The 15,013-nt window shown below is 39.0% G+C and overlaps 1 protein-coding gene across 6 annotated transcripts in view; it reads right to left on the bottom strand.

Annotated features, from left to right (window-relative positions):
- SLC12A6 (solute carrier family 12 member 6) overlaps positions 1 to 15,013 on the bottom strand; it is a 105,591-nt gene that overhangs the window by 76,797 nt on the left and 13,781 nt on the right. Inside the window, exons 1-2 of one of the 6 annotated variants that reach the window (XM_012465525.3) lie at positions 9,214 to 9,233; positions 6,733 to 6,786 (exon numbers count right to left, since the gene is read on the bottom strand). The exons of 3 other annotated variants lie outside the window; for them this stretch is intronic. In XM_012465525.3, the coding sequence (XP_012320948.2) occupies positions 6,733 to 6,763 (31 nt within the window). In that variant the 5' untranslated portion in view covers positions 6,764 to 6,786; positions 9,214 to 9,233. Of the gene's footprint in view, positions 1 to 6,732; positions 6,787 to 7,456; positions 7,470 to 9,213; positions 9,501 to 15,013 lie in introns of those variants that run through there. 2 more of the 6 variants (XM_012465533.3, XM_064374818.1) reach the window with 2 other exon arrangements.

Here is a 15,013-nt window from a genome sequence, read left to right as displayed (position 1 = left end):
AAATCTTTTGAATATTTTATAATACACTAAAATTACACTAAATATGTTTTTATATTTCCAAACTAAATACTGCTTTGAATGTAGAATTTAAAAATTAAGCAATATGTATATTTTATAGAAATTTTTATTTTTATAGAATTAAATCAGTTGAAACCTGGTGTATCTCTTGCGGGGCAAAAGTAGCAGGCAGTTCAGAGGGTTGGTATACTAAAAGCTAGAAAAATTCTGGAAGTGAGAGATTCTAAAAAGCCAGTGATAACAGCATTGAAATAGGAAATTTAAGTGTCCAAGATATTAATATGAGAAAGAAGGGTCACAATCTAAAAAAAGTTTTAAGATGTAAAACTCTGAAAGCAATCAAATTTGTATTCTTATATTAAGATTTCAGATATAGTAAAAAGAATTGGGAAGGTATTTGAGAGAGATATTAGTCTTTCTGACAATGGTTGGATACCGTGGGTTAGGAAGGGAGGCAGGAAAACATGCCCACAGAGCCAACTGTAAAAAAAAAAAGGATAAACTTTTGACCCTGAGACTTTAAAGCATACAGATCTAAATTTCCATTAGACTGGTAAAAGCCTCCTGTGAATTGTTAAAACGACTAGAAAATAAAAGGCTTTTTGACTGTCACTATAGAAAAGATTTTTATTGATGCAGAGGAGCTCTTTAGTTGTCTATTTCAATCTATGTAAATGTTAGTGAATAAAAGGAGAAAATCGCTTTTTTTTTGAGACAGGGTCTCACTTTGTTGCCCAAGTTAGAGTGCAGTGGCACGATTACGGCTCACCAGCCTCCACCACCAGGTTTCAAGCAATCCTCCCACCTCAGCCTTCCGAGTTACTGGGACTACAGGCGCACACCACCATGTCCGCCTAATTTGTCTGTGTTTTTTTCAGTATAGACAGGGTTATATCATGTTGTCCAAGCTGGTGTTGAACTCCTGGGCTCAAGCAATCTGCCCACCTTGGCCTCCCACAGTGCTGGCATCACAGGCATGAGCTAACAAGCACAGCCAAATCACCTTTTTTAGAACATAAGCTTTCATGGGTAACAATTATTTAGTTGTAACAGTCTAACATCCTATGGATTCTCAATAAAATTTAAACCCCATTTAATAGAAATTTGTCTCACAGTTTGCTCTCCTACCACTTGTATTACTTCTAAGTTACTGTTCGGAGATGCTCTTCAATACCAGTACGGGTTCTTCTCTCTATTGTGCTATAGGTTCATTTCGAAAAATTTCCTTAGAACCTTATTTTAAAGGAGGGAAAATCTTCCAAACCGCAGTCTGTGTCCAGTGAAGGCACGTTCATCAATTCAAATCTGCCTAATCCATAGGCAGTATAAGGTTTGAGGAGCAGGGGAGAAAATCTGGAACAATTATTTCACAAAAATACTAACCATAATATTTATTTTTTTATCTTTTAATATATATATTTATTGGCTTGCCAACTGAAGCAGTGGGAATAAATATTTAAATAAGTGAATTAATAGAGAATTCATGCCTGATTAAGTAAAAGCAATAATCAGTAAAACTTTGTTATATTGGTCCTATTTTTTTCTTTTTGAGAGGGAGTCTCACTCTGTTGCCCAGGCTGGAGTGCAGTGGTGCGAGCTCGGCTCACTGCAACCTCCGCTTCCCGGGTTCAAGTGATACTCCTGCCTCAGCCTCTCGAGTAGATGGGATTACAGGCATGTGTGTATATTGGCCCTATTTTTAAGAATCAGAGTTTTGATAATGCTCACATCAAAATCTGTGGCTCAGACACATTAAGACATAAAGTAACCATTTTTTATTAGTAGGAAGCAGCCGGGCGCGGTGGCTCAAGCCTATAATCCCAGCACTTTGGGAGGCTGAAGCGGGTGGATCACGAGGTCAAGAGATCGAGACCATCCTGGTCAACATGGTGAAATCCCGTCTCTACTAAAAATACAAAAATTAGCTGGGCATGGTGGCACACGCCTGTAGTCCCAGCTACTCAGGAGGCTGAGGCAGAAGAATCACTTGAACCCAGGAGGTGGAGGTTGTGGTGAGCTGAGATCAAGCCATTGCACTCCAGCCTGAGTAACAAGAGTGAAACTCTGTCTCCAAAAAAAAAAAAAAAAAAAAAAAAGCTAGGATTTGGTTTAGTGGGGAGTGCAGAGAATTCAGAAGTTTGAACACTGGCTCTGCTACTCACCATGTGGCCTGAGGCAAGTTACTTAGTCACCAGCCTCAGATTACCACTAAAAAGGCAATAACCACCCACTATCCCACAGAGTGGGGAAAGAAATTAATAACATTTCCATAAATGGTCTCACTCTACCTCTCTCCCTCATGTGTTTCTTTACCACATGCCCAATGTGCTAACTGCCCTAAACTTTTATTGCTAAGTGCTATACCCTGCTCTCATTCCTTTGTATTCCTTTCGTTTATCATCGCCTCTAAACCTTCCTGCAAGAATTGTGTCCCTTCCATACCTGTCCAGGACCCCCTCCAGGTAATGCTGTTATTCTCTCTATCATCTGTTATCCAAATCTGTTTTTTTCTTATTAAACCACTAAAGGTAGTTCTTAGTTCTGAGTGCTGTCACATATGTATTGTTTTATATATGGTACATAATCCTATGTAATCCTCACAACTACCCTGTAAAGCAGGTACTGTTATTCTCCGTTTTATCAGTGAAGGAAAGTAGGCCTTGAGAAGTTAAATGGCTTGGTGAAAGTCACTCAAGTATAATTATTACAAATTATCACTACTAATAATTAGAAGGACTAGGATTTAAAGTGAAGTCTGATGCTAAAGCCATTCTCCTGCCTTCAGTGAGGATCATCCCATATATCTTATACTTCTGTAGCCTTAGGAAAAAAGTACATCTGGCATATTTACAATGAACATGTATTTGGTGAATAAAAAAGGCAGAGAGCATGTCTTATTCACAGAGTTGCTTATTATGTGCCAGACATTTACCTTAGGACCTGGAGATAAAAAAATGATCTGACAAGGTCCTCAAGGAGCTTATAATCAGTATACTAGGGGAGGGAATCAAGTAAACAGATTATTACAATACAGTGTGTGGCTAAGTACTGTTCCGGTGCATAGGCTGCTGAGAAAACAGAAAGGGTAGGAAGAAAACAGTCAAGAAAGATGTAAGGGAAGTCCAAGTTTCTGCTTTTCCCTTTGAAACCCAAGTGAAGCAGGGTTCTAATAGACAGGCATACCTTGTTTTATTGTGCTTTGCTTTACGGTGCTTCACAGATACTGTGGGGTTTTTTGTTTGCAAACTGAAAATTTGCAACCCTATGTCAAGCAAGTCTTTTAGTGCCATTTTTCCAAAAGCATGTGCTCACTTCATGTCTGTCACATTTTGGTAATTCTTGAAGTATTTCTAACGTTTTCATTATTACTCTGTTTATGATGATTCGTGCTATTAAAATTGCTGCTACTATTCAAATTGTTTTGAGGTATCATGAACTTTGCCATAGAAGACTTAATCCATAAATATTGTGTGTGTTCTGACCACTTCACCAACTCTCTCCCTCTCCTTGGGGCCACACTATTCACTGAGACACAACAATACTGAAATTAGGCTAGTTAACCCTACAATGGCCTCTAAGTGTTCAAGTGAAAAGGCGTTGCACACCTCTCACTTTCAACCAAAAGCTTGAAATGATTAAGCTCAGTGAGGAAGGCATGTTAAAAGCCGCCAGGCCAAAAGCTAGGTCTCTTGCACCAAACAGAAAGTTGTGAATGCAAAGGAAAGGTTCTTGAAGGAAATTAAAAGTGCTATTCCAGTGAACACATAAATGATAAGAAAGCTAAACAACCTTATTGCTGATATGGAGAAGGTTTTAGTGGTCTGGATAGAAGATCAAACTAGCCAAAACATTCCTGTAAGCAAAATCCTAATCCAGAACGAGACCCTAACTCAAGGCTCAAAGAGTTGAGGGTGCAAAATAAAAGTCTGAAGCTAACAGAAATTGGTTCATGAGGTTTAAGGAAAGAAGCCATCTCCAAAACATACAAATGCAAAGTAAAGAAGCAAGTGCTTTTAAAGAAGCTGTAGCAAGTTATCCAGAAGACTGAGCTAAGATCAGTGATGAAGGTGGCTTCACTAACAACAAATTTTCAATGTAGAGGAAGCAGTCTTATATTGGAAGAAGATGCCACCTAGGACTTTCCTAGCTAGAAAGGACAAGACAATGCCTCACTTCCAAAGACATGTTGACTCTACTGTTAGGGACTAATGCAGCTGGTAACTTTAAGTTGAAGCCAATGCTCATTTACCGTTCTGAAAATCCTAAGACCCTTAAAAACTATACAACAAGCCAGGTGTAATGGTGCATATCTACAGTCTATCCTCAGTGGAAAAACAAAGCCTGGATAGCAGCTAACCCATTTACAGCATGGTTTACTGAATTTTTTTTTTTTTTTTTTGAGGAGTCTTGCTCTGTTGCCCAGGCAGGAGTGCAGTGGCACGATCTTGGCTCACTGCAACCTCTGCCATCTAGGTTCAAGAGATTCTCCTGTCTCAGCCTTCCAAGTAGCTGGGATTACAGGTATGTGCCACCATGCCCAGTTTTGTATTTTCAGTAGAGATGAAGTTTCATCATGTTGACCAAGCTGGTCTTTAACTCCTGACCTCAGGTGATCCACCTGCCTCAGCGTCCCAAAGTGCTGGGATTACAGGTGTGAGCCACCACACCCAGCCGGTTTACTAAGTATTTTAAGCCCACTGCTAAGACCTACTGCTCAGGAAAAAGAAAAGATTTCTTTCAAAACATGACTACTCATCGACAATGCACTGGTCACTCAAGAGCTCTGATGGAGATACACAAGATCAGTGTTGTGTTCATGCCTGCCACCATAACATCAACAGCAGCATCTTTGGCCCATCTACAGCCTAGGAATCAAGGAATTATTTCAACTTCCAAGTCTTATTATTTATGAAATACATTTTATAAGGCTATAGCTGCCATAGATAGTGATTCCTCTGATGGATCTGGGCAAAGTACATTGAAAATGATTGGCCATTCTAGATGGCATTAAGAACATCTGTGATTCATGGGAAAAAGTAAAAATATCAACATTAGGCTGGTGAGTGAAATGGTGTTCACAACTAACTGATCACAACCAGTTATAGCTTTCTTTGTGCCTTCTCTCACTCCTACTCCTTCACTTGACCAGCCTTAAAAAAAAAAAAAGAAAAGAAAAGAAAGAAAGAAAAAGAAATCAACAATAACATTGGGAAGAAGTTGATCCTAGCCCTCATGGATGACTTTCAGGGGTTCGAGACTTAAGTGGAGAAAATAATGCAGATGTGGTGGAAACAGCAAGAGAACCAGAATTAGAAGTGGAGCCTGAAGATGTGACTGAATTGCTGCAATTTCATGATAAAACTTGAATGGATAAGGAGTTGCTTCTTATGGTTGAGCAAAGAAAGTAGTTTACTGACATGAAATCAGCTGATGAAGATGCTGTGAACACTGTTGAAATGACAACAAAGAATTTTAGAATATTCCATAAACAAAGCAGCAAGGTTTGAGATGATTGACTCCAATTTTGAAAGAAGTTCTGTGGGTAATATGCTATCAAAACAGCACTGCATGCTACAGAGAAATCTTTCATGAAATAAAGAGTCAATCCATGCAGTAAACTTCACTGTTACCTTATTTGAAGAAACTGTCACAGTTACCAAAACCTTCAGCAACCCACCTGCCATCAACATTGAGTCAACGCTCTCCACCACCACCAGCAAAAAGATTATCACTTACTGAAGGCTCAGATGATTATTAGTATTTTTTGGTAATAAAGTATTTTTTTAGAGCTGGGTATGGTAGTGCATGCCTGTAGTCCAACCTACTTAGGAAGCTGAGGCAGGAGGGGAGGAGTGCTTGAGCCCAAAAGTTTGAGTCCAGCCTGAGTAACATGGCAAAACCCATCTTTAAAAAAATAAAAACAAAAATAATTTTTAAATTAAGGTATATACATTGTTTTTTAAAGACATAATGCTACTGCACACTTAACAGACTATAGTACAGTATAAATATCATTTTTATATGCAGTGGGAAGTCAAAAATTCATGTGACGGCCGGGCGTGGTGGCTTACGCCTGTAATCCTAGCACTTTGGGAGGCCGAGGTGGGTGGATCACAAGGTCAGGAGATTGAGACCATCTTGGCTAACACGGCAAAACCCCACCTCTACTAAAAATACAAAAAATTAGCCAGGCATGGTGGCATTTGTCTTTAGTCCCAGCTACTTGGGAGGCTGAGGCAGGAGAATCGCTTGAACCCGGGAGGTGGAGGTTGCAGTGAACTGAGATCACGCCACTGCACCCCAGCCCGGCGATAGAGCAAGACTCCATCTAAACAAACAAACAAATAATTAATATGACTCATTTTATTGCACTGGTCTGGAACTGAGCCCACAATATTTCCAAAGTATACCTGTACTTTTTCAAAAAAATAGATTATATATATTCACACTTCTATTTTATCTCAAATTCCTCACCTGTCCAGTTCAAATAAATCTTATTTTTTAAAAACACATTTTAAAGGATAATTTACTTTCTAAATATGTTCAATTTACATGATGCTACATATTTTTCTCTCCATACAAATTTAGAAGAAAAAACAATGAAAAAGGCTACTGGTTACATAACTGGCCAGTTTGGAAGTGCTTGTGAAAAAAACCATGATCAATTTAAGTTTTTTTTTTTTTTACTTAGGAGAACAAGGGGATAAAACTCACTGCATTTCAAGCAACTGCTCCAAAAAATCATGTATCTTCAAATCCATTTTACTCCTAGATTTCAAAAAAAACAAACAACTTTTACATTGTTTTCATATACATTTCTCTCTTTCCTACCCTTGAATTTAACCCTACAGAAAAGGCAAGTGCAATTTAGATAATATATTACCAGCAGTTACTCACTTGCTAAGCAATAGTTTATTCAAATAGGTATTTTCTGGGCTGTTATGGAAAATGCCAAAATAAAAAGGCTTATTAAATTCACTTTAGATTGTATCTGTCACTTCTTCCTTGTTAAAGGCAATTACTACCGAAGAAAATAAATTAAGCCTAATAATGTCACTCATTACAAAATTGGGTACTATCTAATTTTTATGGCTTTACAGGTAGTTGCTAATAGATTAAATAATGTTAACACTCCCTTATAATCTGAAGAAAGCAAATTTCTGCAAACATAATGGGACTAGTAAAGATGAAATAATAAAAGACAGTAGAGGTGATGGAAAAAAGAAATTAAAAAAACAATAAATGAAATGAGGTACAAATGGACTTCATTTGTTTGCAGCTTATGAAATTAATGAAGACAACAGCAAAAACAAAAGCCTAAAGGGATTAAAATCTAACGGTGGCAAACATAAGCAACAAAGAAAGTGCAGATTCAAATACACATAAGCCTTACTATCACATTTTGAATTAAAAAATAAGTAAATAAACAAATACGCACAGGCCTGAGAGAGAACCTAATTCCTTTGAGCTGAAGTTGAGTTGTGAGAATAACATTCAAGTTCAAAGTAAGTTCAACTTGTTTTCCACTTTTCACCATCCTATTCAGCAAAGTGAAAATAACCCTGGGGACAGAGTTTAAATAAAACCCTTTTTCTGATATTCCCCTAAAAAATTCTCTCACTAGAAGGAAAATAATAAAAGGAACATTTTTCTCAATAGTTTGTATCTTCAAACAAGATTCATAAAAATTCTCGAATGGTTTTAAGAAAAAGAAAACCAGACCAGCCTGGCCAACATGGAGAAATCCCATCTCTACTAAAAATACAAAATTAGCCAGGCATGGTGGCGCATGCTTGTAATCCCAGCTACTTGGGAGGCTGAGGCAGGAGGATCACTTGAACCTGGGAGGTGGAGGTTGCAGTGAGCCGAGATCACACCATTGCACTTCAGCCTAGGCAAAAAGAGTGAAACTCCCTCTCACAAAAACCAAAAAAAAAAAAAAGAAAAAGAAAAAAGAAAAAACCAACCACTGTTTACACCAAGGAATCGCAATGTGTTATATGCTAAAAAGGAAAGTGCGAATCATGGAATCACGGGATTAAAAGTAATTTTGAGGCCAGGCGAAGCGGCTCACACCTGTAATCTAAGCACTCTGGGAGGCAGAAGCAGGCGGATCACTTGAAGTCAGGAGTTTGAGACCAGCCTGGCCAAAATGGATCCTTGTCTCTACTAAAAATACAAAAATTAGCCGGTATGGTAGTGGGTACCTGTAATCCCACCTACTTGGGAGGCTGAGGCAGAAGAATTGCTTGAACCTGGGAGGCATAGTTTGTAGTGAGCCGAGATCACACCACTGGACTTCAGCCTGGGTGACAGAGCAAGACTTCATCTCAAAAAACATAAATAAAATGAAATAAAAGTAATTTTGAGAGCTTATTCCCTTATCCTAAATTCATATAACCAAAGAAGCTGCTCACAATTTACAGACCTGAAAAATAAGGGGCTTCAAATTACGAATATATTTAATACTTTAATATTAACAAAGATTTAATTGCTTGTTTAAAAATTCAAAACAATTCCCCTAGCAAGTGTGTACTGTTACTACTTAAAGAAAATAACAGGGATAATCACATTCATCAAATACTTTTTTAAGCTGATGCTATGCTAGTCACCACAATGACTATCTACTGTACTTTTGTTCTGCCATTAAAAAATTCTTAGAGCATTCACTACTGAATTACTGTTTAGCTGGTAAACTGAGGCAAAATACTGAATAACCTGAGAGAAGTCACAAGTACAGTCAAAGTCCACGGTACAAAACTACTGAACCATGCTCCCTCTTTATATAATATTACATAAACTGCTAAGTTTAAATGTTATCCACTTAGTTGGGTTTAAAGTCTTTTCCAGATACAATCTGAACTGTGAGGAAAAAGTGAATTCTAAATTCCACATAAACTGACTTCTACTGTGCCATTCTTTTCGCTTGAAAACTCTTCAAACATTGCCACTGATTCAGTTTCACCTGTTGGTAATGAACACAGAACTCATTGTGGGGGAAAAACAAACCAGTGTGTGAGAAAAGTAAGAGAAGTTATCAGATATACAGGGGAGTAAAACAAGTAACTGAAAAACACTTCAACCACAACACCATTCTCTGTCCTAAAGAAGGCATTTTGAATTGTGATATTCTAGTTACCTCTTCCTTCATGAAAAATTCTATAGGTTCCAAAAGCACCCAAGTTGCTTACTCACCTGGTTCATCTGAATCCTGAATCCGGGTTTTTATGTCTGCTAAACTAAGCTCTTGAGAGATCGAAGCTGCTGCCCCCTCCTCTGGGTCCTCTACCTTAGTCACAGTAAAGTGCGGCATTGTTATAGCTAGATAGAAATACTTTACTCTTTCTATATTAAAACTTCCTTCCAATTAGTTTTCCCTTCCTACCCCTTCCTTGCTGTCCTTTCAGACTGTGATCCCCGCCTACGGGAGACAGTGGCTGGGATTCGGGAAGTACTTTAAGCTCACGTGACCTACAGGCCTGAGGGAGTGGGGCGCTTGAAGACACGCCTTCCACAGTGTTTATCACTTAAAAGGATTAAGCACTCCACCCCTGCTTATTGTTATTAACCTGAAGAACCCCAAGAAGAGTTTAGCCTGCTTTCCCAGAGCTGCCGAAAGCTGGAGACTGGACAGAATTCACAGTGAACTACCGTCCATTGCTTGCTCCTCTATTTCCTTCACTGAAGTTGTCATCCTTATGTGCACGTCATGATCTCAACCTTTGCCTTCATATTTCACACAAGAAAGATTAGGGAACAGTTCACTTTTTTTGACAGAACAGACAGAATCTCGTTCTGTCGCCCAGGTGGAGTGCAGTGGCGCGATCTCGGCTCACTGCAACCTCTGCCTCCCAGGTTCAAGCAATTCTCCTGCTTCAGCCTCCTGAGTAGTTGGGACTACAAACAAATGCCACCACATCTGGCTAAATTTTTTTTGTATTTTTAGTAGAGACAGTCTTACCATGTTGGTCTGGCTGATCTCAAACTCCTGACCTCAAATGATCTGCGCCCCCCCCTTCAGCCTCCCACAGTGCTGGGACTACCGGCATGAGCCACTGCGTCCAGCAGGCAACGGTTCATTTTTATACTGTTCTCTTTAAAGAAAGACTGGCACTACATCAACTTGGAATACGAAAGATGCAGCTGGGGTGGCTCAGGCCTATAATCCTAGACCAGCCTGGCCAACATGGTCAAATCCCATCTCTACCAAAAATACAAAAATTAGCCGGGCGTGGTGTCTCATGCCTGTAATCCCAGCTACTCTGGAGGCTGAGGCCGGTGAATCTCTTGAACCCGGTGAATCTCTTGAACCCGGGAGGTGGAGGTTGCAGTGAGCTGAGATCACGCCACTGCACCCCAGCCTGGGTGACAGAGTGAGACTCTGTCTCAAAAAAAACAAAAAGGTCAGATGTGGTGGCTCACGCCTGTAATCCCAGCATTTTGGGAGACAGGCAGGTGGATCACAAGGTCAGGAGTTCGAGACCAACCTGACCAAAATGGTGAAACCTCATATCTACTAAAAATACAAAAAATTAGCCAGGCGTGGTGGCAGGTGCCTGTAGTAATCCCAGCTACTCAGGAGGGTGAGGGAGAATTGCTTGAACACAGGAGGCGGAGGTTGCGGTGAGCAAGATGGCTCCACTGCACTCCAGGTTGGGCGAGAGAGTGAGACTCTGTCTCAAAAAAAAAAAAAAAAAAAAGAAAAGAAAGAAAATATATTCCCACAAAAGGACTTGTATAAAAATGTTCACAGCAGTTTATTCATAATGTCCAAAAACTGGAAACATCTTAGGTATACATTCACAAGACAATGGATAAAGTGTGACATAGTCATACAAAGAATTACTACTCAGTAATAAAAAGGAATGAACTATTAATATGTTCAACAACATGGATGAATCTCAAAACCATTATACTAGGTGAAAGACGCTTTAAACAGAAGAGTATATAATATGTGAATCCACTTTTATAAGGTTTCAGAACAGACAAAACTAACCTATGATGCCGAAAAAGCAGGATGGTGGTTGGATCTGGAAGAATGGAGATAGAGATTAACTAGGACTGGGCCTGAAAGAACTTCCTAGAGTGATGGTAACATTCTGCATCTTGATGGAGCTTAGGATTCTACCGGTGCATGCATTTGTCAAAACTCAGCCAATGTTCACCATAAACCTGTGCCTTTGCTGGGCCCAGTGGCTCACACCTGTAATCCCAGCACTTTGGGAAGCTGAGGCAGGCAGGTCACCTGAGGTCGGAGTTCAAGACCAGCGTGACCAACATGAAGAAACCCTGTCTCTACTAAAAATACAAAATTAGCCAGGCATGGTGGTACATGTCTGTAATCCCAGATTTGGGGAGGCTGAGGCAGGAAAATCGCTTGAACCTGGGAGGCAGAGGTTGTGGTGAGCCAAGATCGCATCACTGCACTCCAGCCTGGGCAACAATAGCGAAACTCTGTCTTAAAACACACACACATACACACACACACACACCCCTTTGCCTTCGCTGTATGAAAAGTTTACCTCAAAAGAAAAAAGTTGTAATGACTGAATTCAAATTCATAATTATTTATACTTCATAATAATGCATTGTGAAGTATCTGTGGGAAGCAAACTGATTCTGCAATTTACCTTAAAATGCATATAACAGGATAGATGGACACAGATGTGAAAAGACAAATACAATAAAATGTTAATGATAGAATCTGGGTGGTGGGTGTATGGGTGTTCGCCATAAGTCTTTCAACTTCTTGTATGCTTGAAAATTTTCATAATAGGCTGGGCGAGGTGGCTCACGCCTGTAAGCCCAGCACTTTGGGAAGCCGAGGTGGGCGGATTACTTGAGGTCAGGAGTCCGAGACCAGCCCAGCCAATATGGTGAAACCCATTTCCACTAAAAACACAAAAATTAGTCAGGTGCCATGGCAGGCACCTATAATCCCAGCTACTCAGGAGGCTGAGGCAGGAGAATTACTTGAACCCGGAGGGTGGGAGTTGCAATGAGCTGAAATCCCACCACTGCACTCTAGGCCTGGTGACAAGAGTGAAACTCTGTTTAAAAAAAAGAGAAAATTTTCATAATAAAATGTTGAAAAAATACGATGGACACCATTAAGAAAATGAATAGGCAAGCCACAGACTGGAAAAAATTATTCACAAAACATATGCTTGACAAAGGAGATCTGTACCTAGAATATATCAAAATTCCCTACACCTCAATAAGATGAAGACAAACAAAATAGGCAAAAGATTTAAACAATTGACAAAGGAAGATACGTAAACCACAAAAAGCTGTTGAAAAAGTGCTCAATCCCTGGCCATCAGGGAAATGCAAATTAAAATCACAATATAAAACAAGGGTCCCCAGTCCCTGGGCCATGTACTGGTACTGGTCCCTGGCCTGTCAGGAACTGGGCCACACAGCAGGAGGATGAGCGGCAGGCAAGCATTTCCGCCTGAGCTCCGCCTCCTGTCAGATCAGCAGCAGCATTAGATTCTCACAGGAGCGCCAACCCTATTGCGAACTGCACATGTGAGGGATCTAGGCTGCTTGCTCCTTATGAGACTCTAATGCCTAATGATCTGAGGTGGAACAGTTTCATGCCAAAACCATGCCTGTCCCCTATCTTAATCTGTGCAAAAATTGTCTTCCATTAAACCAGTCTCTGGTGTCAAAAAGGTTGGGGACGGCTGATTTAAAAGACTGATGGCATTCAGGCATGGTGGCTCAGGCCTGTAATACCAGCACTTTTGGGGGCCAAAATGGAAGGAATGCTTGAGCTCAGGAGTTTGAGACCAGCCTGGTTAACAAGGGGAAGCCCCTTCTCTACCAAAATTCAGAAAAAATTAGCCAGGTGTGCTACTACACACCTGTAGTCCCAGCTAAGGCAGGAGGATTGCTTGAGCCTGGGAGGTTGAGGCTGCAGTGAGCCCTAATTGTGCCACTGCACACCAGCCTAGGTGACAGAGTGAGATCCTGTCTCAAAAAAGAAAAAAGACTTTTGGCAAAGATGTAGCATAAACATTGGTGGGGAGTGCAAAATGGCACAATCATTTTGGAAAAAGTTCCAGTAGTTTTTTATAAATCAAAAACATATGCCTACCCTAAGACCTAGCAATTCTTTTCTCAGTATTTTTACCCAAGATAAATAAAAGCATAAATCCACAAAAAATTCAAACAAATATGCATATAGCAGCTTTATTCATAACAACCCAAGCAGGAAATAGCCCAGGTATCCATCAATAAAATAATCAACCTATAATATATGGCATATGATGAATTATTATTCAATGATAAACAGGAATCATATAGGTATGAAATATTTATATTTTTATACTTTAAAAATTTATGATATTTTAAAGTAATAAGATATAAAGGTCAGTATGGGGCAAAACGGGCATTTATAATGGCATTACTCCTATAGTGGCTTTACATATTAGGCCAAATCTTATACATATTGTATTTATGTTACTAATTAGTTTCAGTAAAACACATTATTTGTGACTATATTATATCTGCTAAAAAATAGTTAGCATGTCCATTCTTCAGAAGAATGAATCTATTTAGGGGTAGTATTTTGACACTGCAATCTTAATATATTATACTAGCATAGCTCAGAACCCATAATAACCAGCGTTTCATTTTATTCAGCCCATTTATTAAAAAAAAATTTTAAGTCAGATTTAGCGAAAAGATCAGAACAATTAAGGGAAAGTCAGTGGGAAATTATTTTCAACATAAAGATTCTCTATCAGAGGGCTACTGGTAGGGAAACAGCACTCTATATCTCACACTCCACACCCCCTCGAGTGTGGTATCATTTAGAAGGTTAGGTGAACATGAAAGGATGGGAACCACTATATTAGAATACTGCTTTGCAACTTATCTCTGGTAAAGAACTTTTTTTTCTTTGAATCTGCAATTCATTACAGGCCAATAATTTTGTTAGAAAATATTAAAAATGAATTACCAGAAAAACAAAATAAATATATACCAAATACAAGCCCCAATTTGTTATTGTTAGATTTGACAGACATACATTTGTTCTATCAAACTGCTATGCAAGTTTCTAAAAACTCAATTTCTGAACTTATCTCCTCACAGATAACAAACAGCTCATGGGCCACCACTGTCTCTTACTACACTCTGAATAGTTCTGTGTTTGTTAGAAAATGCTATAAACATCTTACAGGACAATGAGCAGTTCACCACTTATGTTTAGGGTTACTAGTATACCTGGAACCTGAAAGATACAGTCTCATTTGTAAGTACAAGATGTATACACGTTTTCCTTATTTATCATATTCAGCAAACCCTTTTATCCCTCTGCAACTGAGACAGTAAATATTAGTGAAAAATATCAAAATGATCACAAATTCTAAATTTTGCCTCCTATGTATTCAATTATTGAAGGAATCAATTACTTTGGTAAAGACCAACTATCATGGGATGTTAAGGACTTACTGCTTAAGTCTTCCATATCTTGACTTGAAACTGTCTATGAAAATGGATTTTTATGAAATGTTATCACTGGTGAAAATATAATGAATTTGGGGGCTAAAACTAAAAGATAATAAATATATAAAATACATTATTTTCTGATGGATTCATCATATTGTAGAGTAAGGAAGACAAAGAGTTCTCCAAGTTAACACCTCAGGAAAATCTCATGCTTTAACTGAGGCCAAAAGGATCACGCATTTACTCAGTAATATTTGAGTGCCAACTATGTGCCAAGAAATAGGAATAAAATGGAGAGCAAGACACTGTTCCTGCCCAAGAAGCTCACAATCTTATTATCCATATAGACTATAGACTCAAAGGCAATATAAAACTAGGATTATAAGTACAATGCAGCACTACAAGCAAAGAACAAACCTGCAGAACACAACACACCACCACCTGCCCATCTACTTTTTCAGAAAACTAAAAGTTGTGTCTTCACTAGAGGAAAGAATGGAGTAGCATAGTTGACGGCTAATTTGATAGCTACTTC

Source organism: Aotus nancymaae, unplaced genomic scaffold, assembly GCF_030222135.1.
Source record: "Aotus nancymaae isolate 86718 unplaced genomic scaffold, 86718_ANA_hifiasm-v0.15.2.pri h1tg000011l, whole genome shotgun sequence".
NCBI classification, from domain to species: domain Eukaryota; kingdom Metazoa; phylum Chordata; class Mammalia; order Primates; family Aotidae; genus Aotus; species Aotus nancymaae.
Note: the sequence above shows the minus strand (reverse complement) of the source record. Positions and strands in the feature narration are given on the sequence as shown.